At 35.9% G+C, this 27,469-nt stretch overlaps 1 protein-coding gene across 1 annotated transcript in view; it reads right to left on the reverse strand.

The window, feature by feature from the left end:
- ERC2 (ELKS/RAB6-interacting/CAST family member 2) overlaps positions 1 to 27,469 on the reverse strand; it is a 252,129-nt gene that overhangs the window by 210,101 nt on the left and 14,559 nt on the right. The window contains exon 2 of the mRNA XM_026078857.1: positions 21,020 to 21,822. Within this exon, the coding sequence (XP_025934642.1) occupies positions 21,020 to 21,676 (657 nt within the window). The 5' untranslated portion in view covers positions 21,677 to 21,822. The remainder of the gene's footprint in view (positions 1 to 21,019; positions 21,823 to 27,469) is intronic.

Raw genomic sequence — 27,469 nt, forward strand, 5'->3', positions numbered from 1 at the left:
GGCTTTATTTATGAAACTACACCACCACAACTTTCAGAAATGCAGACACTACCCAAATCACTTGTTTCATACACACCATGCACAGCAACAATTAAAATATTTTAAGGATTTAGGTACACAGAACTGAAACAGTCCATTTTCCATAGGAAACATTACTAAGGCCCTTTAATTTCCTGTATCATTCATCTTTTGCCCAACTTAAAGGAAAATGTAAACTAAAATTGAATATCAATACAGAAACCTGTAAGATTATGTTAAGAATTACTTAACTCACTGCTTGGATACTATTCAATCTGAAGAGCAGACTGCTGAAGCAGAAGAAAACATTAGGCAAAATGCCAGAAAATGGAAAGGCGATAAAAGAGTAAGTCGTATCAGTCAGGAGACTTGCTTCATATACAAAAGTCAGCAATCTGAAACACAAAGTTCAACTGTACAATCGTCCACAGGCAGAATTTTAAAACACAACTACTCCCACTCAAGTCATATGTTTAAGTATCTTGTTAACTTGGGCCCCAATTTCTTGAATGCTTCTAAATTTCACTGCAGAAACTGCTCATCAAGCCTTTGGTCTGAAACATGAATAACTCTCAACTGTAAACGTGAGGGTGTTTACTTTGCTCCATAAAGCATTTATCCTAAACTGCTCTATTTTTCCTTAGGATTCCTGTCTGGCAATTTGGTAAATGGGATTATGGCAACTGCAGAAGTGTGTACAATTACCTACCTGTGTGTGCTATGATGAAGGATACTATTACTGTTTAGGTGTTTACCCAGGCTTATTACGTAAATCTGCCAAAGGTAATGCTGGTTCTCTTTAATTTCCATCTTTTTCTTACTTCATTTGTTTTACATGAGTTCACTGTAGTATAAGTAGATTTTTTCAGTGTAATTTCCTGAACTGCAAAAGAACTAAACAGCCTGTATAAAACGCATATTTTGTATTTTACAAAGCAATTTATTAACTAAATTAAACAACTTTAATTATGATTTGTCTTCTTAATTGCTACTCTTGAGTGGAAAGTTTTCAGTGGCATATGGGAATAAAACTAAAAGTTTGGGTTCAATGCAATGGTAAACAGATAATCTAATAAACTACGCATCTAACCAGAGAGTCAGTCCTCCCATAATTCTACCTCAGAGCCCAACAGAGTTGCTTTATAAGGCTGTATCAGCCTCAGGGAAGCCCAGTGAGCGTGCCTGCATGTGTGCATACAAGAGTAGCTCACCTGCACCATCCCCAAACACTCCAATTTTAATCCCACTTGAGTATGAAAAGCTCAAACATTTTCCTTTTCCATTTTCCTTGTCCTTGTGTTTTAAAATCCAAGTAGTTTGGCCATTAGGGAAAGGGGGGGGGGGAATATCAGCAACTGCACAAAATTACTAGTCACTAACAAGATGACATCTAATTCAAAGATCTCTGTGGTATGATAAAATCCTGGCTTGAGACAAACAAACCAACCAACCCATAAATTAAACCCCACCTGAGAAGGCTGGCCAGACTCACCAGGCTACTGTGCTGGGATTCTGCTATGTTAAGTCTCAATAGGCTCTGCCTTTTGAGAGGAATTTTTGGAGTTCAGAAATAAATCTGCAGCATGTTGAAAATCCCATTTGATGGGTTACAGTTTCTCCTCTAAATCATGGAATCAACTCTCTCCTGCAACTGCAAACTGCAATCCTCCTGAATCTAGTATTTTTCCTCTCTCTCACCAGTCTTTTTTATAACATCTGATCGCTTTTGCCAGTTGGTATTGGAAACAGTTTCATCAGATGAGCAAATCACTAAACAGGAATATAAAGCCTAACTAATAGCTCTCTGAATTTCAAGCTTGAAAAATCAGCTTGCCTAAGTGAGAGCCATCTCTGTGTCTAAGGACGTTCAATTTCAATGAATCAAAGTTAACAAACCCACATTTTTAACCTTGTGTAAATGGCAAGAAAGCACAGAAGGCATGCACGCATAATATTGAATACTACGATTTCAGTCTGACCAAAACTTGGAATTCCCATCATTGCCAGAATTTGAAAAAGATGCACTCAAAACAATTCTCCAAATAGCCATGTCAAGTTTTCAGAAGCAGACTAAGTCTTACCACCAGATGATAACACATAATATTGAGCTGTTTGTGAAAGACCATCAATTAAAGAAAATTAACTGTAGCTGTTAGTCTCTTGAAACATGCAGGAAAGTAAGCCCTGAAGGAAATGCAGGTGAGTTTTGAGCCTGATATAATTTCAGTAAGCTCACTGTATTTTATACAGAAAGACTATGCTAAATTTCAGCACTAAAAATATCCTTACAACTTTTAACATTACAAAAAAAAAAAAAAAAAAAAATCAATCAAATGGGAAGTAGCAAAGCAAAGAAGAAAAAACAAGGAAGGAAAGCTGTCAAAATAGACAAGTTAAAAGAACATGCAACACCATAAAAAGAAAACCTTCCCATAATTTTACAGTAACTCCTATATCTTCAGATATATCATAAATTTCAGAAATTTCATTAAACATACAAAACTGAAATCAATCAATCATTCAGAAGTTCAAAATTTCTTATGACAGTAACATCTGAGATACCATAAAATCTCTTAATTTGGGGGAAAGAACGTACAAAAAAAGCATAGAAAAGAGGACTACCATGGCATCAGTGAGTCTGTCAGACAATGTGTAACTCTTTATAGTAGAAATGAAGTGCATCTTTTAACTTAGGCATGAGCAGACAGTGATATTTAGGCTCCAATGAAGAACTCTATATACTTCTGTAAAATAAGGCCATGGTGAGGAAATAGAGGAGATTCTTTGCCAAACAGTATCACTAAAACCATGATCTCAGAAATCATCAGTGGGGTGCAGATAAACGGCCAGGAGGATCTGACACACTTATAAGATGATGTAATCAACCAAGCCAATAAACTAACTAAAAGTTTTGCTCAGGTAAGGATTTTAGAGTATTACTGTATCACAATAAATTCACTTTAACTACTTTATATGATTTTCTTTATATCTACCAGTGACAGTAATCCTAGAAGTTTGGGGGGCAGGGGGGGTTCCATAGGACTTTTACCCTACTGATACCTCCCAGAAAGAGTTATAGTGTAATAGTGGTATCTTGTGGCTGTATAAGCTATAAGGTGTATTTTAAAGCTATATTAAAAAGAAGCAGCTATGGTGTTACAGCAAAAACATTCATTTTCAAATCAGCATATAATTATTCTGCCACAACACTTTGTTTCAATCATTACATCTTTTAGACTAAGCTATTTCAAAACAGAAATCCACACCAGTAGGAGATAATAAAACACCAAGAGAACAAACTGATCAGAAGTTTTTGATATATTAGACAGTACAACATCACATTATCACTAGAAGAGTTGTATCCTTATTGATTCACAGAAAATAAATACTCTGTTTAACATCTAAGCAATGCATACATCAGTGATCATAGTTTCAGTCCTGATAAAGTTTCTCCTGGGACAACTATGTATTTCATTTAAAGCCTGAAATCTTTCACTGAAGAATAGGGTGTCTACAGAGCAGGACGCTTAAACTAGTTGCATATATACACTTACAAACTTCAAAGGCAAAAATTTCACAAAGCCAAAAGAAGCAAACATCACACACCATACTGAGTGGCTGCAAATGCGTCTAAATATCATCCAACAGAAGACACACCAGTGATAGGAGCAGCGATCAAATGAACTCTGTATGAGCTGCGGCCCTCTGTTGCATCCCCCTCCAACCCCCCCGCCAAATGGGTCTCTCATATTTTAGTCTCACTTCTATTCACAGAATGCCTATGGAGAGAGCTGGGGGGAGGGCTGTTTTGTTTGTTTATTAAAGAAAATGCTTCTTCTCTAGCTTCACTGCAGTTGGTTCACTGAGTATTAAATAACCAATATTATAGCTTACCTTTTTGACAGGAAAGGTAAATGGATTCATGAAGTCCTATTTAAAAATTCCTGTATTCCTAAACACAGCTGAAATCAAAAGCCAAAAGACTAGAAGAGACCAGGCTTATTCATAGCTTTAAATCCTAGTTAGCTAGTATTCCACCCAAAGCTCTTTTCCTTGCCTTTACTCAAAGTCATGCTCTCAGGTTTTTTTCAGTCTATTTTGTTCAAGTTCTTGCTGACTTTTCACGGTGCTTGTTTGATCTTTCTGCTTGTCTCTCAAGACACAAAAGCACTTTCTGCCTGAATGCGCATCATACAGGGTGGTAACATGTCCCACGTTTGGGCTACAATAATAGCAATATCTATGTTTATTTACAGACATTGAAATCCTTAGCACTCTTCAGTGCAAGGGGAAGAAAAGGGAAGAGCTGTCTTGTGATACAAAAGGTAAGTGACATGTTGCCAGTGCTCAACTCTGTCACCGTTATTTTATTTTGTTTCAGAACAATATTCAAACTAAAATGCAGAAGCCTTGAGACATAACAGAAGAGGTTAGTTTATGAAATAGTGCATCAGCCATCACTGAGAAAGAAAAGAAGCAAGAAATGTATGTCAGTAAAGATTTCCACAAAACTACAGTGAAATTAAATCAAATTTTAGGGCATAAGCCAATTACTAACAAATAAGGTAAGGAACACATAACTTTATTATAGGGTTTCCTGCATCTTCCTGAGATTCTAATAATAGCAGATCTAGCTAGATGGACAACTGCTTTGGTTCTACATGGCCATCATCTCAACATTTCTTGACATCTTAAAATTGCAGCTGTGTTGATTTGATGGAATTAGCTAAAATATACAAGGCATTTTTGTTTCTTATAGGAATGATAAAAAAATTCATGATAAAAAGCTCAGAGAAAGAAAAAGATGGGCTTTGGAATCATTGCAAAATTATGAAAAAATGATATCTAATAGACAAGATCAGAAAATTTATATACAAGTGCCTTAAGCTTCTCTTTCCTAAGCCACATGCATCTTGAAATAAAATTCCTAAAAAATTTAACAAAAGATAGAAACTATAAGATATATTGATAAGATATGTAAGATATATATCAGTGCAGACAAAATCTCATTTTTCTTCACTACTTTTTGTTTGTTTGTTTTAAATCATTTCTCTGCCAAGAATCTGATGTGGAGGTTTGGGATGCCTCTTATGTGTTAAAACTTGTACAGTATCAAGTTCTTTTGTTTGTTTGCTTAGCACTGGTCCTGGTACAGTCAAATATTCATTTAACTCCTTCAGTAATTCTTTTAAAGTTTAAGCACCTTAGTCACAATCCTGTAGACACAGTTGAACACAGTTCTCTTCAAGCACAAGTTCTTCATTCCAGTATTTAAGAAAAGGTGCCAACACGGTCTCAGCAATTATATTTTCATATTCAAGTGACTTGATTTTCTTTTGGCAGAAGTATTCACCTAGCTCTAGACAGATCTCTCTGGTTTGTAACCATTTTCCAGGTTGCTAAGAAAATTTCTCACTCGAAAGAGTCGCATCTCTTGACATTCATGCTCAATGATCAAGTCAAGGATTCAAAAGATGAATTCAAAATCCTTCATTCTGACATTCTTCCATATTGGGTTTTCCTTGCAGAATCTTTTTCCCCAGCAAAAAGGAAACATCTTTGCTTGATTTCCTATATTACTTTAATGATGACATAACCAGAATTTTTTCCACACACTCCCATGACGAACCTTACTGCACAGAATTCGGCAGCTATCCATTTAGAAGCCATGGTCAGACTCAAAAGTATATTTTTGCACTGCGTTTAGTCATTGTGCAATTGCAAATAATTTCAGGGCATCCTTTCAGGTATTTTCATGAAAGGACAGGCAAACAAGGTATTGTGTTCAATAAAGATCCAAACAGTTCATGAAGGATAGGATGTTCTTCAAGAATTAGTGGTAAAGAAGGCAAAGTGGATTTATTTTCCTTAATTTTGGAAGATTCCTTTTTTTTTTTGGGGGGGGGGGGGAATGTARAACTTTCAWTTTGTTCCACCAAGCTAGCTTTTTTTTTTTTTTTGGGGGGGGGGGGATCATAAATCATAAAGCAGGCCTAAGAATAGGTAAAGGTGTAAGACTATTTTTAAGGGTAGAGTTTATTTTTCTATTAATTTAAATACAATTAAAATCCTTTTAAATTAATCTAAATGTTTTGATTTAATGTTATTAATTTAGATCCAAATCTTTAAATTAAAGCCAAATCTTTTCTTTGAATTATTGTTGTTTTGATGAAAGATGCAAAATCGGAAGCTGCTTTAGGAATCTAGACATAACGCAACATATTCTTCTAAAGGGTACAGAAATTCATTGCTCATCTCTGCAGATGACAGCTAAAAGGATGCTCCTGTAACTACACTAACAAATGCAAAATTCATGGGCAAAGACAGAATCACTTCTTAAAATCAGTACAGAAATATTTTCCATTTGAGCTTGTTTGGGTTTTCTTGCTTTGCATACAAAACCTAAGGTTTCATAATTTCAAAATAGTTTTCCAAAAAGAAAAGTTTGTCTCCTCTATACTGTTTAGTGCCTGGACATAAGAATTATACTTCTTACTATTCAAAACAAAGAAAGAAATATCTCATGACATGATTATTTTATATACTATTGTGGTTTGGGCTTTCTTTTTTCTTTATGGCTTTAATTTTTACTATTTCAACTTTTCCTGAAGTTGCACCAAAAAGTTTACCCACCCATCTACAGCTTACAGACTGCACATTTTTAAGTTTTTCCAAGAAAAAGTGAAGCCCGCTTTCAGTATTTAAAACAGTCTGTATATATCTAATAATTCATGTTATAAGCAGGAAGTTAAACAGCTTGACCAGATATAACTAGGTTTTTCATATTCATCTATTAGAAAAAGTAAAATCACACCGACTCAGCCTTGCTCCAGACTACCAGGAAAAGGGATATTCCTCCTGTATGAATTGTAAAGGTGGTAGTGGGAGCTGAGTTTCATTAGAGAGCAGTTCACAGATGCATCTCTTTTAAACAGGACAATTCAAGTGATAGATTACCATAGTTTACCAGTTGTTTTGCTCATTATAATGGCTTTGAGGTATTTTAACAGAGTCCTCATTACGTCCAGCTCCACGTTCTCAAATGATTGCCTGTTTTGGTCTACTGATCCTGAGGTACAGCACACCACCGAAAAACCTCACTCACTACTTAGCCCAGTCATCTGGGAAAGGGGAAGGACAAAAGCCTGTGGCACTGGAAACCTCCCCTCCTTCATGACTCCTCACACCTAAGGTTTTTATCCCCTCGCACATGCTTGATGCCTAGTACAGTTTGTGTGACTCCACCTTAAGGAATGAAACCTCTGGCAGGAAGATAGAAATGATTCAGGTTCGGGGATTTACTTTTTCTACAGTGGGAACCAATTAGAAATTCCATGTTTTTAAAAACAAACTTGTTTTTAAGCACAGTAGAGATTATTTTTTACACATTAATGTCTAATACCACAGTAACAGGCATTCCCCTCTCTCCTCCTCTGAAGTAAACTATTCAGGCCTCTGTGCAGTGAAACAGAAAAGTTGCTTGTAATGGTTACACAATTCAAAGCTTCAATAGAGAGGAAATTCACCTAATTCGTTGGTAATTAAATGCTCAAGCTTGCGTATCCGGAAAAAGCATGTGAGTAGCCATACTCTAGAGTGCAGAATTACTACCTCAAGATATTGAAAACCTTCTAAGTTTAAAAGGACAAAGAAAATGTACAGTTACAACTATGTAATAGTAAACAGAAAACAGCAGGATAATACTGAATGTATAAAAAGTGTAAATGGCATAAATAAGGAGTTTAAACAGATTGACTCATTCTTTTTGATCATATACAGTCCTCCCATGGCCTTCTGCTAGCCGAATTAAAAACAACAGCAGCAAACCCTGTTAAGCGCTTTCCAGAATTTTCTACCATCTGGGAAAAATGAATCAAGCAATAAATGAGAGGAACAAGATACACACTTCATAAAACATATTCACTAATTTTTTTGCATGAAAAACTTTGTTTCTGCACACTTCACAATTCCTTATTTGTTAAGACTATCCTTTATTGAAAGCAGATGATTACTTAGTTTTTGCAAAATGTATAGGGAAAATAAATCTTCAAAGCTGGAAAAATAATATTTGTTGTAGATATTATTAAATCAGGATTTAAATATATATATACACGCACACACGTTCTACATGGCAGTAGAGAAAGAATGATCTCATTCAAGTCACTGAAAAAAACTTCAAGAATACTTCAGATGAGGTCAAGTTAGAATAAAAAAAAGTGCTTAGAGACATTTGAAAATAAAGTGTTCCGTGCAAACACCAGAGAAGATCCCAGAGCTAAGAGCACTACTGACATACAAAAGAGAATTTAATTCAATGACAAATTGTTTTGTACATTGTAGTCTAGCAAGAATTTCAGTACATACTTAAAATTGATTTCACCATTTTCTCAGGAGGTAAGTAAGCAAATACAAAATACATTAAGTAGTCTGAATATTATTCTCTGTACCCATTAGGGTATGTCTGAAACAAAGACTGTGTTGTAATGCAGGTATTGAAGTTTTCTTTTAAGAAACTGCTTAGGTGTCAAAGGCAGTCACATCTCAGCAGCGGGGAGAGTCAGAAGCAGAGTCTGAGCTGCTGCCAGAAGTTGAGGTCCTACCTTCATCTCCTAGTACTGGCTACTCAACTCTGTCTGCTTTATGCCAGCACTACCATTCACATGACTAGATGTGAGCAATCAGGGAACTGATCCAGCTGAAAATTAACCCAGGGAAAAATTAAAATATTTTGTCCCTGAAATGGCATATTATGCCACCACACAAACTCAAGTGAGAGCTATCAGAAAGCAGCAGGGACATGCTCTCAGAGGGGAGTGAAAAAGATGAAAGTGTGAGACTGCCTGTCTGGCACAAAATTAAAGTTGCAAAAAAGCACTATTGCAAATAGTGCACTAATGCACCTTGCAAATGCACTCTGACCCTTCCAATAAGATTCAAAGACCTGCAGAAAGAAGATGGCAGGAGGAGTCGGAGACCAAGGAGAAAACAAAAATAAGTGAGATTGCAAAGGTCAGGTGACGTGAACTCCCATGTATTTGTCAAAGCAGATATACTTTCAGGTTTGACTATTAAAACAGGGGTAAATATAGTCATAACCCACTGGGAGTAGAAGTCAAAATAAATGAGACATACATGACACATTCTCTAAACAAAACTTTAGAAGCTGAAACATTCATTCCTGATGAATGACCAACAGGGCAAAGGAATGCTGAGAGCTATTAAGGGTAAGCCTTCATCAGAATATAAAGATGAAAATCCTACATATTATGGGACATCTTGCAAAAGGCATCATGTATAATAGTCAATGTTGTAAGATCACAAGTTTTCAATCATCTAACCCCTGTAAAAGGACTGAGAAGTGAGCCAAAACTCCTGAAATAAACAATGCCAGACTGGGCAAGAATGCCATTCTCCCAGACTAGCAGATTTAAAACATATAGCAAATACAGAGGAAGAAAGTGGGGGGAAAAAAACACCGAATGGTAACAAAAATCAAAATCAGTTTGGTCCAAGGTAAAGATACTTTCTCATTATCAAACTGCTTCCCAACTGTTTTTGTAATTGAGCTGTGGTACATCATCTGAAGTATTAAAACCATACCATGTATCTTCACCTCAGGAATTTTTTCAAAAATAAGTTCAAGGATATCCACAACAAGAGTAGATTCTATCTCACACATTTGAAAACAAAATTATTTCATTGAACACACCTGGCAAAAGAACACTGAGGAAAATTTTGCAACTGCATATTTTCAAATACAGTTTTCAGTTGGATCAACAGTTATGTTCTTCTGAGACCACTGTGACATGAATATTTAAAAGAGACTTTATAGTTGAAGCAAATATGGTAAAATATCCTCCTAAGGAGAATTTTATTTTCTTATAAATTTACAGAACTTTCCTTCTGATATACCATTTGTTGTTTAGTTATCAGTGGCACCACTTGTCTACATGTTGAAGCACTGCTTTCTGTAAGATTTTTATGAGCTCTGAAAGGCATAATGACCAACCTACTTAACCCGGACTTTTAATTACTAGGGTGGCTTCCATTTCTGCTTTATAGTTATACCTACATACTCATTTAAGAAAATAACACACTTCTTTGACTTGAGGACTGCAAGATTAGCAAGCAGTGCTAATCTGGCAAAGCCCAAGAAAAATTATTTCTAAATAATATTTCAATCATGAATGCAGAGTATTCAGATGGAAAAACCTACCATGAGTATTCTTGTCTAGTTCTTCGAATTCTCATTCTGACAGCTCTCCCTCTTCAGGGGATGAACTGTCTGAACAGGATGAAAAATGCCTGCTTTTGCTTTCTTAAGCAACTTTTGTGCTTTCTACTCTATAGTTCCCTAGCCTCCCATCCCTAACCTCACTGGAAAATCTGAAGACAAATATGCACCTCTCTAAGGTAAAGAAAGTACTAGAGTATTAGTGCACAGTTATGCAATTATGCAGCTCAGTCACAACCACATTTCAAGCAAACTTGGAATATAGATAATATGGTCCACAAGAGAGGGGATGACCTTCTAAAAAGTTGTTGTTAATCAAAGATTAAAAATTATGCCAAATCTCTGTCAGTTCTGACTGGTATCAGAAGCTTGCTAGTAAAACATATACTGGTACACAACAGAATGTCTTTCTGGACACAAGTTTTGTGTGAAGATAAAATCCTTAGCAAGATAAAATGATTCTATCTTCCACACTATACATGAAAAAAAATACAATATAATTTTCCTAAAAGTATTTATGTTAACATCAAACTCAGGATAAACCTTTATTTAAAATATTTTTATGTAGGTAACACATGTTTCAACACTCCAGAGAGCTGTGCTGACAAGCAGGTACTTTTTCAGAGCGCCACAGGAAGAAATACCACTTTTGGACATAGAATAAACAACAATTGGGAACAACTGGGAATTTTGGTTTCCATCAAAATGCAAGATGCAGCTTAGTTTCTATCACTCAAGGAACAGTAGAAACTTTTAACAAAAGGAAGGAACATAGTATGACCAGCGATTTTTTTTTAAATAAAGCAGTTGGTTTCTATCACAGACCTATTGATTTCAAATGGAGCTTTTCAAGTTGAATTTAAATTTCTGATTAATGGTTTGGCCTCAACTATATCCAACAGGAATACAAAACCATGATATTTAGGCATTTCTTCATTGAAGTAGCTAACAATTTTGCTCTTTAACTGTAATCATTAGCTATCTGGAGTCAATATCGCATGGAGGAAAACAATTCACAGCTAACAACTATTCTTTCAGATTTTCTACCAGCAAATTTAAAAAGACATTACAACATCAGTTTACAAATGATATAAACTAAAATACTTACATACTTGGAAAGTATTATTTTTTAGTATTTCTTTTTTTTCAAAATACTACCCCCTGCCTCTTTCCATGTTGTTTTCCTTCTTTCAAACAAAGATTCTGCAATAAGAATAGAATACTGAACTCAGTTAAATGAGAAACTTGGGTCTGTGCAAGAAGCAGACATTATTTCAGGGCTTACTACTCCTCTGGGGGTACATCTCAATAAGTGTTATACTTTCTCTCTTGCTTCTGCTGACCTCTGCTTTTCCTCTATGGAAATGTGATATTGTGGGGACCTTACATTCTCATGCAGCTATACATAGAACTAGAACAGAGATTACCTTACAAGACCTTGCTGTTCTCTAAATCTCTAAGACTGAAATATTTACATTGATTTGCCTCAGGATTTTCCTTTTGGCAAAAACATTTACTCCCTTCCCTTCAGGGTTCAAAGAACACAAAGTCTACTGTCAACATCTCACGTGTTTTGTTAGCTTTGTCTATCTTCTTCAGTACTGAGAGTAAGAGAAATAACTACATTGTGGCAGATGCCTAAAGAAATTTGAAAAGTAAATACAATTTCTTCACCCCACAGGCCAAATATTCTAAAATTACTAAACTTAAGAATTACTTGCTCCCTCTACAGACAATACAGTTTGAGCCAAAGTTACCTTCTATAAAATACACCAAGAGCCCCTGGGATTTCCACCCCCCTCCCCAACTCAACTGATAGGCATTCTAGCAATAAATCCAAGTAGCAGGTCATATCTCACAACTGACAGCTTTTATACCTGGCCCTCTGGCACCAGGGAAATACACAGTTCTATAGTCAGGAACACTAGACACCTTGAACAGAGAAAATGACAGCCAAAATCAGAATCTGATCCTGCACGATGTTAACAAAACACAACCCCCACACATTCAGATATTCAGCAAGCCTTTTTTATGTGGTCATTTAACCAGTGACCAACTGGTTAAGTGACCATCACAATGTTGGGGGGTTTTTTTGCAAAGAGCCAAAGAGACATAATGGAAAAAGAGAAGGGTTAAGAAGTATCAGGCAGGCTTATCTTTAAATATAAAATAAATATAATGCTCTGCAGGACACCCAAAAGGGTCACGTTTTTCAGAAATAGCCTAGATGGTAGAGTTCCTTGTTACAGACAAATTGAATATGGCACTGTCAACTGCCTGGCAGATAAAACAGGGACAACCCTCAGAAAAATCAAGATGAAAAGACCAAAATGAGGGACAATGTCTGAAATAGTAAAGACTAAAAATGTATAAAGAGAAAGGAGTGACTCATTTTTCAGTACTTCCTCCCCAGTCTCTCCCCCACTTCAGATGATGGAAAATTCTGAAGAGAATCATTTCCAGCATTTTTTCAGATTAATTTTAAGGCCTCAAGGTTTAAAGGCAGGAAGGAAAACAGTTCACAGAGCTTAACAGAGAAATCAAAATAAATAAATAAATAAAAATGCTGCAGGCTCCATCATGATTAGTGGAAAGAAATTCATCAAGGATAATGTTCGAAGTATTATCTGTGATACCTGTGAGAAGTAGTACTATTCATGAGATTAAGTGTTTACATAATTTTTTCAGGAAGCTTCATTTATTCTTTGTAAGCCTTGCTTTAAAAGTAAGTTCCTGTATTATCAAATAATTCGTAAGTTATGCAATGAATCCAACACCTTTCATTCCAACAAAACTCAAAAGGTCTTATATACAAAACTTACCTCTTCCACCCTTCCCATCTGCCTTTAGGTTATTCTAGCAACCTAAAGTACCCTACTTTTAATGCCCGCACTGGACTCATCCCTAATTTAAGGCAGGAGGAGGTAAAATCAGCAGCTGCAATGCTTGGTACATGTAGCTTACCAATATCTACTGAAGGAACATCTTCCAGAAATGCTATGAGCCCAGAAGCCAAGACATGCAAGGATAACTAAAGGCAGTTTTATCCCAACCTGCTTCCTGACAGATCTGAATTTCCTGAAGTGGTCATCCTCAGAGATCCTCTCAGAATTAGGGCTTCTATATTCTACCCACACAGCAACAGACCAGACAACCACTACTGAACAGCACAGCCACAGAACACTTCGGAATGGAGCACAGAACAGTATCCAGATGAATTTGTAAGGGAAATTTAACAAATAATGTAATTACCAAATTTGGCTAAAACATCAACTAATAACCCAGTAGCCTTGCAGAAAACTCCTCATTCAATACCTCAGTTTTAAGTTTTATCCAGCACATAGCAACCACCATTACAAGACAGGAAATCCATCACAGCAGCAGCAGCACTTTTTATAGCATTTCAGGGATGTTCCATCAAATGTTAAACTAAGGATATGAATATGTTCAGTCAGAGCTGATGAGATCACAATCCTGAATCATATGGCATTATAAAGCTCTAATCACTTCTTAATGGAATGCTGTTTCAGCTATATAACCAATCTATCTTTTCTTAAAACATTACTTTTTTTTAATGCTTCTTTAAAAGGTACTCATTATAAGACTTAAAGATGCACTTGAAATACCCATAATTTTTTTTACACTAGCACTTTGTTATTAGCATAATTGAGAATGAGTATTCTATATTAAAAAAACCCACCACACCAAAAAAAAAAAATCTGATCTTACTGACCAAAGCAGGCATTTTGTTCATATTCTTGACAGTTTTTTAAATCACTTTTTTTGACAACTTTTAAAATCAAATTCTAATTAACATTCTGAATAAAGCACCTTTTGTTTAAAATCCAATAATAGCGCTCCTTCAGCTGACAGAGTTGTACACAGTCAGATAACCACAAGGCATCCCAGAGTAAAGGAAAAACTAAAATTCATGCTCTTGTTTCTCAAATACTGGGGAAAAAATAAATAAAACCAACATTTATATTCTTCAGGCCTTTCTTTATACCTCATAAAAATGCAAAAATTGCAAAAGGATGCACTTTTTATTATTAATCCTTTCCAAATGATTGCTAGCATGTGGTATAATTCTCATACAAAAGTATTAATTTCTGCCATATACTGTGTATGTGTGTAAATACTGAGCTAGAGAAAGAACAAGGGAGGAAATGTGTCCCTGTAAGTGTGCAAGCGCTTGCACTCTTGACTGAAGCCTTTGGTGATATTACGATTTAGATACTTTGATGTATATGAAGGACCAAAATATAATCCATCTGGGAACTCAAATCAGAGACCTAATTGTTAGCAACTCCATGTGTATTCCACTGGAATCAAGTCTTTACAAATTTAATGGCGATAAATAAAACGTCTCCAAAAAAGCTGAAGAACATAGGCTTGAAAGCTAACAGTCACACTGAGCGAGGAGAACACGACTTCAACTTCCTTTGACTTGCATTTAGAGGACGCAGTGTCTCAACAAGGGAGTGTCCAGTCTGGAAGCAGGTAGGGCTGATGCCAGCCATGGAAACGGTTGGAAAAAGTTAAGAAGGGTTGAGCTATACTGCACGATGTTAGAAGTTCGGGGTATTTTTTGTTGTTGTTGTTCCTCCAATGACTAGTTCCCAGATAACTTAACAAAGCTACAACAAACTAAATAATATCCCTTGCTCCTTGCCTTTTCTTTTACATAGCATAACAATGATGAAAAGAGTGTATTTTGTATGATGGACAATGCATCAAAACAGCAAAACAAGTATATGGTCTGTAAGTAGTTCTTTACTAGAATGTATATATCAGTCTGATCAAGATTTCCCTAGGAATGCATTTTAGGTAATTCATACAAAGAAGGGAAACAGCATTCCAGAATATTTCTTGGTGTATTTTATTTTAGTGTTCTACTTGGATACTTGTTACGAATCACAGCAAAAATGAAGAGCATGTGAAATAACATACGAGTAGCTACTCACAATTCTGATTTTATGAATATGCATACACTTATCTACCAGTTAAATTATTATATTTTATCAGCTCTGCTCTGTTAATTGCAGCATCTATGAGTTATTCATATTGCTACAGATGTACAGAGATTATTTCAAGGAACAATTTTGTATTCAAACCTATCATCCTCTCAGAGGAACTGTTCACTATCCTTTTTATCCTTTCTCTTCATCTCATTATCAGAAGCAAACCCCTGCGGTGCCAGGGCAGAAACAAAACTTCAGAAGAAGATTAAAATTTATAGTATGTTTTCAAACAACACATTAAGCAAATTAAAGTTACCTTGTTTCCTGTAAGGAAAAAAAAGGATCAAATTCACCATTTATATCCAATAACATCATATAACCATATCATGATTGAACAAGAGCCACTGTTTGTTGTCTGCAGTAATTCATATTTGTATTATTATGTAGTATTAAATAATGACATTTATAAGCAGGTAAACCGTTCATTACTTTCTGCAACTGACTTTAGAGATTATTTAAAAACATTATATCAATTATTGCAATGTCACAAAAGCAGCATGTTAACTGATAAACTTTGATATATTGTCTTATCCAAATGGATAAGCCAGTTCTCAATCTATTTCAACAGGCACGCAGTGATCCTGGAAATCAATACTGTTGAAGGATTTTTGGTGTCCTCTCAGTTCTTTCCTCCTCCTAACCTTTTGATCACCAGGCAAACCTTCTATAATGCTTCTATATAATATATTCAAATAAGAGTAGTAAGAATAACTACCTGGAAAAAATATGCAGTCTCTGTTTGAGACATGGCAAATGGATGACTCCAAGAAGAACCACTGCTAAGAATTAAAAAAAAAAAAAAAAAAAAAAAAAAAAAAAAAAAAAAAAAAAAAAGCTTAGAGTATTTCCTGCCCCTCTGTATATACTCAGTCCATTTTAAGAACAATACTAATTGTGTTGTGAAAAAACATGACACAATAATAAAGAGGAACAGAGACAAAACAACTAATGCGCCTTTGGGTTATAATATCAAAGAACAAAGCATATATTTGTAAAAGCAAAATAATTTTTAAACGAAAATCAGAATATCCAAGTCACTGTCCATAAATATTATCTCTGCCTGGGTCTCTTGCTTCAGAAAGGCAGCTTTAATTTCTACCAACTTTCTGTTAAAACACATCCTACTTTTCCAGACCATTTCTCCAATTTGTCAAAATCATTTTCAATTATAATCCTATTTTCCAGGATGTTTTTAGCCCTCCCCAGTTTGATGGCATCTGGGAATGTTACATACATCCATCATTCAGGTCACTGATGAAAATCTCAAACATAGGACAGATCCCTGCTACATCCCTCTAGGCATCATCTTTCCAGTTGCACCATGAATCGCTGATAATTACACTCTGAGCACAGTCTTCCAACCAGATATGCACTCACATAACAGCAATTTCATCTCGTATGCTTTCCACTAGCTTGCTCATAAGAAATGCTATTGGAGACATAGTAAACAGTTTTCCTAACATCAATGTATGTGACTACTGCTTTTTCCTTATGCATAAAGCTTGTTTTTCTGGCGTACAAGAAAATTAGACTGGTTTGACATATTTTATTCTTGACAAATCCATATTGACTGTTATTCATTTCCTTACATCTTAAGTATCTACAAATACTTCATTTCTTTGATAGTTTCTTCCAATACTTTTCCAGGAACTGCAATGAAGTTGTAATTTCTTCCTCCTTGCTCTTTTCCAGTCTCCTGAGATTGCCCTGGTCACAGAATGGCTGAGGCTGGAAGGGACCTCTGGAGATCATCTACTCCAACCCCCCTGCTCAAGCAGGGTCACCTAGAGCACATTGCACAGGATCATGTCCAGGCGGGTTTTGAATACCTCCAGAGAAGGAGACTCCACAACCTCTCCGGGCAACCTGTTCCAGTGCTCTGGTGCTCCACAACTTCTCAGAATTGACTATGAGACTGCTCGAGTGTCCTATTCAGGGTCAATTTCATCATGCACGGACAATTTGAAAATATTTTTCAGCATTTTAATAAGAAAACTTCTCTCAGTTTTTTCAATAAGAAGGGAAGTTTTGTAAACAAGGATAGATCTATCACTGCATAACTTTTTAGATGCCCTCAAAAACACTGTCTCCAAAAATTACAGTTATTTGATCATTCTAATTGAAATCAATTGTATGAAGGAATCAATAACCAGGTAGATAAGGAAGACTGACAAACTAGCTGACACAGCCTACTGTGACCTCCAAAGGCCTTCCTTCAGAGAGACTCCTCTCCAAATGCTTTTAAGAAAGCTATGCAGCAATTAGATAAGGGGGATGGTCATTTCATATGTAAATATTTGATTATAGGAAAGAGTAGAAATAAATGGTCAGGTTACACCAAGCATAGAAGTCCCCTGCAAAGTTTTGCTGGAATCTGTCACGGGAATTTGTGCCATTTGACAGATTCATAAGCAGCCCATAAAACAGGGTCAACAATAAGATGACTAATTTCACTGATGATTTTAGGTTATTCGGGGTAATAAAAAAAGAGCCAAATGTAAAGAAGGATTTTATAAGACTAAGTAACTACGCAAGGACTGGCAGATGAAATTCAGGGAGATAAATGTGAAGCTATGCATGAGGGAAAATAATCCTAAGTTTATGCATAACAAGATGAGATCTAAACTGATTATAACCATTTGTGAGATTCTGCAGCTATGATAAGTATTTTCATTTAAACATTAGCTCAATACTCAGTAGCAGTAGAAAAATCATCAAACCTCAGAAAGAACAAACAAATTGAGTTTTGGGAATTGTTGGGAGAGACATACAGAATATGAGAGCAAACACTAACATGAATGCATAATGCATTTTTCACCTGTGTTATGAAGAACATAAGCAGTTTTGGTGTCTTCACCTCAAAAAAAAAAAATACATAGTCGGTATGAAAGATTCAGAGAAGAATCAAGGAAATGGCATGGTTCCATAAAAGGAACTATTACATGTGCTAAGACTCTTCTGTCTAGCAAAGAGTTGAGTGAGGATGTGACAGAGTTCTAAAAATCTTAAGTAGCATGGAAGTGGGCACAAGGGATCAATTATTCAATGTTTCTTCCAGTAAAGCAAAATGGGGCTCCTAGCAAAAGTAGCCAAAATCTAGAACAAAAGCAAACAAAAGGCAGTGGCTCTTCACATCACCTGCTAAACTGTGAGACTGCTTGTCATAAGATGTTGTGGATGCCAGAAGTTTAAATAGGTTCAAAAAAGAACTGGATTAATTCAAAGAAAAATATACTTACAGTTATTAAGTGCACAGAAACCATCACTGGACCAGGAAGATATCTCAGTGGAGATATCACTGTGCACTAGCTCTATTCATTAGCTTTTGGACACTTCTAGTGACAGAATACTGGGCTAGATGGAGTTTCAGTCTCACCCAATCTTTTATGTTATTATTTTTTTTTTTTAATAGAGTAAGGACTCATATTAAATATATAGAGTAAAATATGCTCCATCTGTCTTTTGTTAGTTTCACTCTTACAACAAAGTAAGAGTATTTGATTAAAATAAAGAGATACTCTAATCTATGAAATGAATGCATAAGGAAGACTTGTGATAGAGTTACTAATTCACTTACCTTTCAGGATGAGGAAATAGCTTTAAAAAAAACTTTGGTAGGTGACTAAGTCTCTACATATTAGATTCAGATTCCATGTGCCATGTCACCTTTAAACAGAAGATGATAATGTGGTATTTCACTAAGAAACATTATTTCACTATGAAAAGAGTGTGTAATTACACAAATTCTCATTGTAGAAAAAGTGAGAAGTAAGGTCTCTCTATTTCAGCACAGTCAGACCTTCAAACTATCAAACTGCATTACAGGACTATAAAAAAATCCAAAATTTTTGATAAAGAGATATGTCTTCAAATTGGTCATGCGGTATAACTGCACATGGGTCATATCAAAGTTTCTTTTAGCCAATACCCTGTTTCAAATGGTGACAAAGACCAGTAAGCTTGATAGAGTATACAAGCAGAGTAAATACATGAATGGTACTTCTTCAGACTATCCTTCCAGCCTCTGAAAAATCAGTGGTTCATTCTGAAGTAGAAACGATGTGTTCTTTAAAGCAATTAGTTTCTAATATTGCATAGAATCCATTCTAAACTATAAACGTTTAGAGACATTACAATGGACAGATCCAGTTTCTCTGTATTTGACACCCCAGAGGAAATTCATCAATGGAAAGAGTGACAGGTCAGAAAGATGAAGAAATCTTCTGACACAGAAGCAGAAAAGACATCATCACCTGCTTTTAGCTGCATCAACTCCCACTCACTGCTGGGTTGGTATCTCATAAGGAGAGTTCATTGCTGAACGGGCCCACTTTTTGATTGATTGTTGTTTCATGCAGATTCTACTATTCTCTGATGTGGTACAAAATAAGCTTTATACATAAATTATCTCAGTTACGATTTAAAGAGCATAATGAAAAATGGAAGGGTCCTCCTTACAAAACTTAATCTATGTTTATGTGAAGTTCATCTTGATCTCTGCTTTGTATCTTCAAGTCCAAGATTTCCGTTATTATAACATTTCCTCTTCTGTTAAGGTGACACCAACATCTAAGATTAGGAATTCACCAACGGGGCTCTTGAAAAAAGCAGAACCTCCACCAAACATGTTTTCGATACCTACTACTGTCAGTCTGGATACCTGAATTATACATGAACAATATTAATTCACTGTACTGAATTCCTGCTTCCTCAGTCAGTTTCCCACTGGAATAACTGGTATCAATCAAGACCAGGCACACATTACTTTCACAGGTATGTCATGTAACTAAATATTTAAGAGCTGGGAAATTTGGTGAGAAGCACTGATGACCAGACACTCAGCAGAAAGATTAAAAATTTCAATTGTTGTGCCTGCCAGCCAGTGAAGAAGTTTAGATTGGGGATTTGCAAGTGCGAGAAACATAGGATTGTGTTTTTGTCAGAGGAAAGTTAAGTCTAAAAAGGAGTAGCTTTACAATATGACCACCAATCAAAAAGAGTGTGGAGCCTGCAATATGAGAATTTTTTTTTAATCTATGCCACTGGTTTATATATAGCTTTGTGAAATAGCATAGACTCTCACAAAGCTTGACATTATAGCTTTATTCATTCAGATTAAATGAGTTAAATCTTTTCATAGCTTTGGGAAAGAAAATATTAGTAATTATATCATGAATACAAGTACTTGAAAAACATATTTACAAGCCACTCATTTTACAAGACACAGGACTATAAAAATGTAGATGAAAAAAATTCAACTTCATTCTGAAGCATGCAGAATTCTAAAATTTTACATTTGGAGATTTAATAGCATATCTTCTTTTAACTTTAATGAAAAGAGGGCATATAAATCCCTATGTAGCTCATACAAAATACGCCTGTGCATCTTCATTTATGCATTTGCAGAAGTGGCTCGTTTACCTCTTCAGAAAAGGTTGTGGAATGCATTTCGACTGTCGCTGCAAAAAGCAGTACAGAAAGACTCACAAATAAGAAAACAGGCAGTAACAAACAATCATTCTCCTCAGCTATAATGTGAAAGAATGGTGCGTCAAGGAAATTATAACCTGCATCTAGATTCTTATTAGTATGCTTTCCTACTGTTAGCAGCCAGAGGCAGATAAATCAAGACATACAATTCTTGTTGTTGTTGTCAGACTTGTTCCAGCACAGGATATGGTATCATAAGCAAAATATCAAGTGCTCAGCTGTAAAGCAATAGAAAGAAACTTTCAGCATTACTTACCTGATTTTCTTCATGGGAAACTCTCATTTGCTCTTTAAGAACTGACATTCTGGCTGCTTCTTCCTTCCTCAATACTCTCTCTTTCTTTAGCTCAGGACTCCAGAAAGTTTTGATGCTATTCATGGAGGATCCCAGCTTGCTGTCCTTAATATCTAGTTCTTTTCTGAGAAGATCATTCTCCCTCTGTAGTTCCTTAAGCTGAGCCTGCAGGTCTAACATAGTACTATCTCTAACCTGTCTCAGCATCGAAGGAACCTGATGGTGATGATGGTGTGAAGATGTGGTCAGACCTCCATGCTGATCAGTATAAGAAAGGACATCTGTGTGGGAAAGTCCAGCTGAAGCAATATTAGGACTGCTCCCCATAGCTGTGACTCGACCACCATATACAGCTCGATTTGTAGCCCTTCCAAGAGTCATTGTGCCCTTTGGGAAAGTAGTAGAAGCTACACCTTCGTGGTCACTCAGATACATTGGTCCAGATGTTGCATAGGCTGCATTAAGGGACTGGATGTTCTCCATTGAGAGCGTCTTACCTGTTCCTCCTCCTCCTCCGCTATTTGTTCGCCTGTGGCCCAGGCGAGGAGATCTTGGCAGACGAGGAGACCTGGAGGGACTTCCTTCTAAGTTGCTGATTGTTCTTGCACTTCCATACATTTTTCTTCTACTTTGAGGTACTATGTAATAAGAAATTAGTAACACTAAAGTTGAATATCAAATCTGTAATTCCAGCTAGAAATATTGGCAGTTTCACTGCATTCTTCCCGTAGACAAAAATCTGTTATTCCTCCAAACTCAAAAACCTAGGAGAGAGAAAAAAATATATATAAGTACAAAAACTCTTTCCCTTCATCTTAGAAAACAAGTTTACAGTGAATAAAGTAATCTGCATATATCAGGGGAAAAAAAAGTACCCCAGGTCTTACAGTAATTACTTTAAAAATAAATTTTATAGTATGTTCCACATTTAGGATGACTAGTTAAAAAATGCATTTTAAGATTTCATTCAGAAAAAAGACTGAACATTTCTTTCCTGAACACTTTGACTGTGCAAAAAAAGCTCAATAATCACCATGAGCCCCAAAAATGTATTTTAGCCGACATATGGAACGGACTTAAATGACTGACTACATGAAATTATATAAAGAAAAAAAATTAGCTGTTGTCTACATTGAGACCTACCTAAAACAAGAAATCATATTTTCAAAACACAGTGTGAAAGTAGTAATTCATCAACTATCTTTTTTTCCCCTCTAATCATTAAGACAGAACATTGGAAGAGGGTAGGGTTTTTATCTGTGTTTGAATTAATAAAGGGGTTTGGGGATAGGAAAAAAAGGAGGGAGGAAACAAACTGTTTCTAATAGTTCAGCTTTAACCATTAGAAGCATACTTTAGTAAGATAAATTAACAATAAAACAAGTTAATTTGAATGAATATTTCCTTCTAGGCAATTATAATGTAGTATTACAATACAGTATTATTTGTTTAATGAAGTACAAGCTTGCTAATATTTGATGTTAATCAGCTTCCCAGAAGGCGGCTATATAATAAATAATCTAGGTTTTCATTTAGAAAAAGAGGGCTTGTCACATACACTTTTTCTTTTGGATATCATACTATCACTTTGGTAGATCTACCCTCAAACAAAACAGATAAATGTGGATCTGATGTTCTTCCCATTATCGAATTCTTCAATACTATTATTATATATTTACCAAGTTTTGAATGAATTTATCACCATTATATATCATAAATATCAATATATACACAGGACTCTAGGATTAGGCCTCCTGATTTTTTAAACAAGTCTGACTGTTTCAAGAGATTGGTGAAATTAATTAAACTGGTGGTGATTAACCAGATCGAATACCATTTGTTTCGAAGGTAATTAGAGGAAGAGCAAAAGTTGGATTCAGTTAAATTCAGTAATTTTTAACCATTCCCTCAAGGCATCCTCATTATCTCTAGATACTTTGTTTCCCAGTGCTATAAAACATCTGTTCTACAATTGTTCTGAAAAAGTGTCGAGTCGGGGCAGGGAGAAGGAAGTTTTAATATCAGTTTTATTAACAATCTCTAGTAAACTAAATCCTTATAAAAAATTTTAGCATAAAACATTACTGATAGTAATGATGTCAGCAAACAGGAAACATGCTATGTCTACACAGACAGTTCTCTCCTGGCAAAACTTCTCTTCTCCACTGACACCTCATTATCCCATGCAAACATACCCCAAGTGGCTTACAAGAATTCTAAGAATTGCTTGGTATATGCTAGGTTTTCAGTAAGTTTAACAGCCAGCATAGTCTAAAGCACTTGTTTCATTTTAATTACTAGCATGCATCTGAACTGGCTGAGATGTTTTGACTTATTCAACTTGTTTCAGCTACTACTACACATCAGCAGCCATTCTGGTGAATTTTCACCTCTTTCCCAAGAGGTGTGTCAAGATCCATGTGTTTCAAAGGTGGAAGGCACACCACTACACTGAAATGTTTTGAACGCCACTGTGGACACTGGGCAGAGATATAAAGGTGTGGTATTTATTCAACATTGATAATTTGGAAGCACTGAACCATTTGTACCACACCCAGGCTGCTCCATTAAAAGTAATTCACTTCAGTGCAAACACTGCCCTTGGCAAAATGGATCAAACGAGCTAACAAAACATTGTTCCATACAAACTAGATTAACAAGACAAGCAATTCTGTCACAAAACATTGGCACTTTCACTATGTACAAACAACTCAGCTGTATAAAGCAAAGCAGAGGTATCCATTTCAATGAGAAAATGTAATTTTTAACCATTTAGGAAGAAATTATAGATATGAAATTACACTCTAGCAACTCTTTTCTGCTTCTGGACGACATAACCCTTAAAAAACATGAGTACCTTTTTAATTCTAGAGGTAAAAGCCTGGGCCAAGTTCTTGAGCCCTGAAAACCTCTGGAAGCTTCCAGCTATACGGAACATATTTAAAGGAACCAGATGTCACTTGCCAATTTACATGTTCACATTTGGACATTTTAATCATAGTATGAGTATCCATATCTTCCCCCATTTTCAGCTGTCATCCGGTATTCAAGAGCAAGCCCACAATTTGTTTCACAAAAAGACTGGTGGAGCTTTTCTGACATCTCAACTTTAATGGATCGATCAGTGAAAAACAGTATCTCATGGTGACTGGGGACAATACCATTGCTTACCCTAACTCTCAAGTGCCGATCATCCTCTGGCCAAATAACATTATTTGTAATACACTCTGGGAAGCCCATCCTTGGCTATTTCTTGTTCCCTGTAAAAGTTCTGTAGCTGTTCAAAGAGGATCTTATATGAGATCTGAGCTGAACTGCATTTTCCTTCCCGTGGCTCACGGCAGCTCCTCAGCAAAAGGAACTGCCTTCCAGACTGGTACAATTCTCCCAACAAAAAGCCTGGGCTGGTGAAAAACCTAGATTTCTGGAATAATGGCTGCTAACTCCCATTTAAACTGGATACAATTAAACATATAGATGCAGCAGACCTGAGATACGGGGGAGAGCAGGTTTCTTGATCCTCTAAAACAGAGGTATCTTTACAGCATACCACAGTACCAGTTTCCCCTTCTATTGCCAACATCTGATAAATACTTCTGAGTCATTTTCTATCCCACTTAGCCTTCTGTTTACATCGCCGATGTGTATTTTTAGGTACTTGTTTTGCCTTGTTAAGCTTTCTTAGTTGTGGTTAAACTATCTTCTTTCTCCTGCTTGCCTGAAGTTTTGAGAAGAGCAGTTCTCATATCAGAGAATGGTAACTTTAGTCTTTGTTAGCCCTCTAATGCTTACCATCAATCCCTAATAAAAAAGGGCATCAGCGTCCCTCATCCAAAGAGAAGCTAACCTTACTCTGGACTTTAATAATGTTCACAATCTGCTTTAATAGTGTAACTTTTACATCTCTATGAAAACTCTGAAAGCAGTAAGAAGATAGAAGTACAGAATAACCAAAAAAAAAGTTATTACTGCCACAGCATTTTCAATTATTTTTTTTTCCCCCTGAAAATTTTTCTAATCAAGATGCAGACCTCTGTAAAGAAAGTGGAAGCACACTGACAACATCCTTGCATTTTTTACATTCTTGGGCCTCTAAGGATAGCTCATGGACTGTAGACCAGAAGTATAGACCAGAGGTTGAAAACCCTGATTTAGAGAAATTCTTACAGTTCACCTCTATTTTCATTTGCAGTTCATTACCTACTATAATCTGAGTTGTACAGATTGGTTTTCTTGCAAACAGCTTGAAAAAATGCACATAAAAGTGTGTTTTTGCCTGGAAGTATATGCATCTTAAGGATAAACTTTAAGCCTTCACCTATGGCTATGATAAGTCTGGACACAGTAGAAGTCATGTACCATTGCTTCATGGTAGAAGGGAGAAAGGCACCTACATAGCTCTCCGCTCTTCATCACCTATTCACAGAGCCTAGCCTTCGGAAGATTTACTATGTGTCTCAATGCATCGGGATTTGGAGACAATAGGAGACAGCATCAGCCTCAGGGCCTCAGCAGTTGCCACAGAAATCATAATCTACACTTTGGAGAAAAACGGAAAGGAAGAGAAAAGATCCCTTCTCCTTCTCTTGCTATAGAACCTGCTGGCACAGAGCCATTCTAGTTGGGCTAAGGGTGGGAAGGAGACACCTAGATGATTCTGATCTTGGAAACGAGATTCCTTTTATACTGCGATTTTAATCTGTGAGCAAAAAATTTAATTACTCTAAAGCAATTCTTTTTTACCTAATACTTCAAGGATGGTTTTGGTAAACTAAAACAAAACCAGTGTAGTGCCATAGTGTGAGGGTTGGAGAGGAAGATAAATGGAGTTTGGGGGAAACTTAAGAATCTCAGGTATTTTGGGGAGGGGAGAGCGCTATACGGACAAAAGCCACAACTACAGATACTCACTTGCCACAATTCCTATTGACAGAAGCAGAGAAGCTGCAGATTTTGCAGTAGCAAGTATAAAGCAGTTCCAATACAGCGATATAAACTAGCTCATGAAGATTATAGTTCCTTCAAATTTTCTCTGGAGAGAAAAGGTCCCCCACATTCTTTCATTCTAGTCTAGGACAGAGCACATACCCACTTAGTATAAATTACAGTCACATTTTCCAATAATTGAAATGGTTATTTTGAGTTTTAAAATCCAAATCAATTTGATGGTACTAAAAAAAACCCAGATACTCATTTACTTGTCTCAACATTTTCCTACTTTAAAAATACTGTTCAGCATACATATTGTATGACTTTTACAAACGAATCATCACAATTGTGATTTTAAATATTTTGTATTGTGAGCAAAAGTATATAAAAAGATTTGGAGATTTAAGCATGTATTCTCGGGGGGGGTGACACTATGGCTCCCCCCCCAACTCTCTCATCAGCCCTGAAAATCCCAGCAAATAAAAAACAGCCTATTTCAGGATAAACTGCTTCCTGATGGCTGTTCTAAATTAGGCTTAGCTTATTTTCAAGACTTCCTCTTCATCTCATCACCTGCAATCTGCTGACCATAACATCAAGGGCCCACATTACTTAAGAATCACAGTTTATTGTATTTGCCTTTAACTATCTATTTTTATATAGACTTAAAACATATGATTCTAATATAAGGTCTCCTTCACTTTATCTATTTTTCCCATGCATTATACATTTTATATAATTACAATTTCCTTGAAAAAATATTGTCTTCACAAAACCCAAGAATTTGTTTTTTTTCCCACTGATTATATACTCTGACACAAAAAAACACTATTAATTTTGTTAAGAAACTATTTAAACAAATCAGTACCACAGAATTCAAAGCAAGTGAGGGATTTTCTACACTAGGCCTGTTAATCTTTTGTTTCATAATAAGTCAAAAAAATTGCACACAAGCACTGTAATTTAGTCTCAGAATACACTGGGAGCTATTTTGCCTGTCCCTGAGCTCTGTGAAACATGATGGTTCAAAAAGAATGGAAACTACATCTTGCCAAACAAAAACATGTGCTGTCTGAATACATTTTAATGAAAAAGGATGAAACTCCTGCTTCATTAAATTCAGAAAAATCACAATAGTGGAAATGTTGTTACATTCCACATCTCCTGTAAAATGTTTTGGCATAAGTAGCCCAGCAATCTCAGATCAGATAGTCCAGGCCATAAAAAAAACAAACAAACAAAGACACACAACAGTGAGCTTTGCTACCAATTCCTCATGTAGCAACAGCAAATACAGAGTTCTCACCAGTTCCTCATAAGAGGTTTCACTAACAGGCAGCTGCTAGACAGAGTGCAGTGTGGCTAATTCAACAGTAGATTTAACTTTATTTAAAAATATATATATATTGTAAAACACCAAGAAATGTAGAAAATTTTCAGTAATTAGATATATAGCCAGAGACAAAAATGTAGCAAGTGTTA

This window comes from Apteryx rowi, unplaced genomic scaffold (assembly GCF_003343035.1).
Source record: "Apteryx rowi isolate R43461 unplaced genomic scaffold, aptRow1 scaffold_49, whole genome shotgun sequence".
Taxonomy (NCBI): domain Eukaryota; kingdom Metazoa; phylum Chordata; class Aves; order Apterygiformes; family Apterygidae; genus Apteryx; species Apteryx rowi.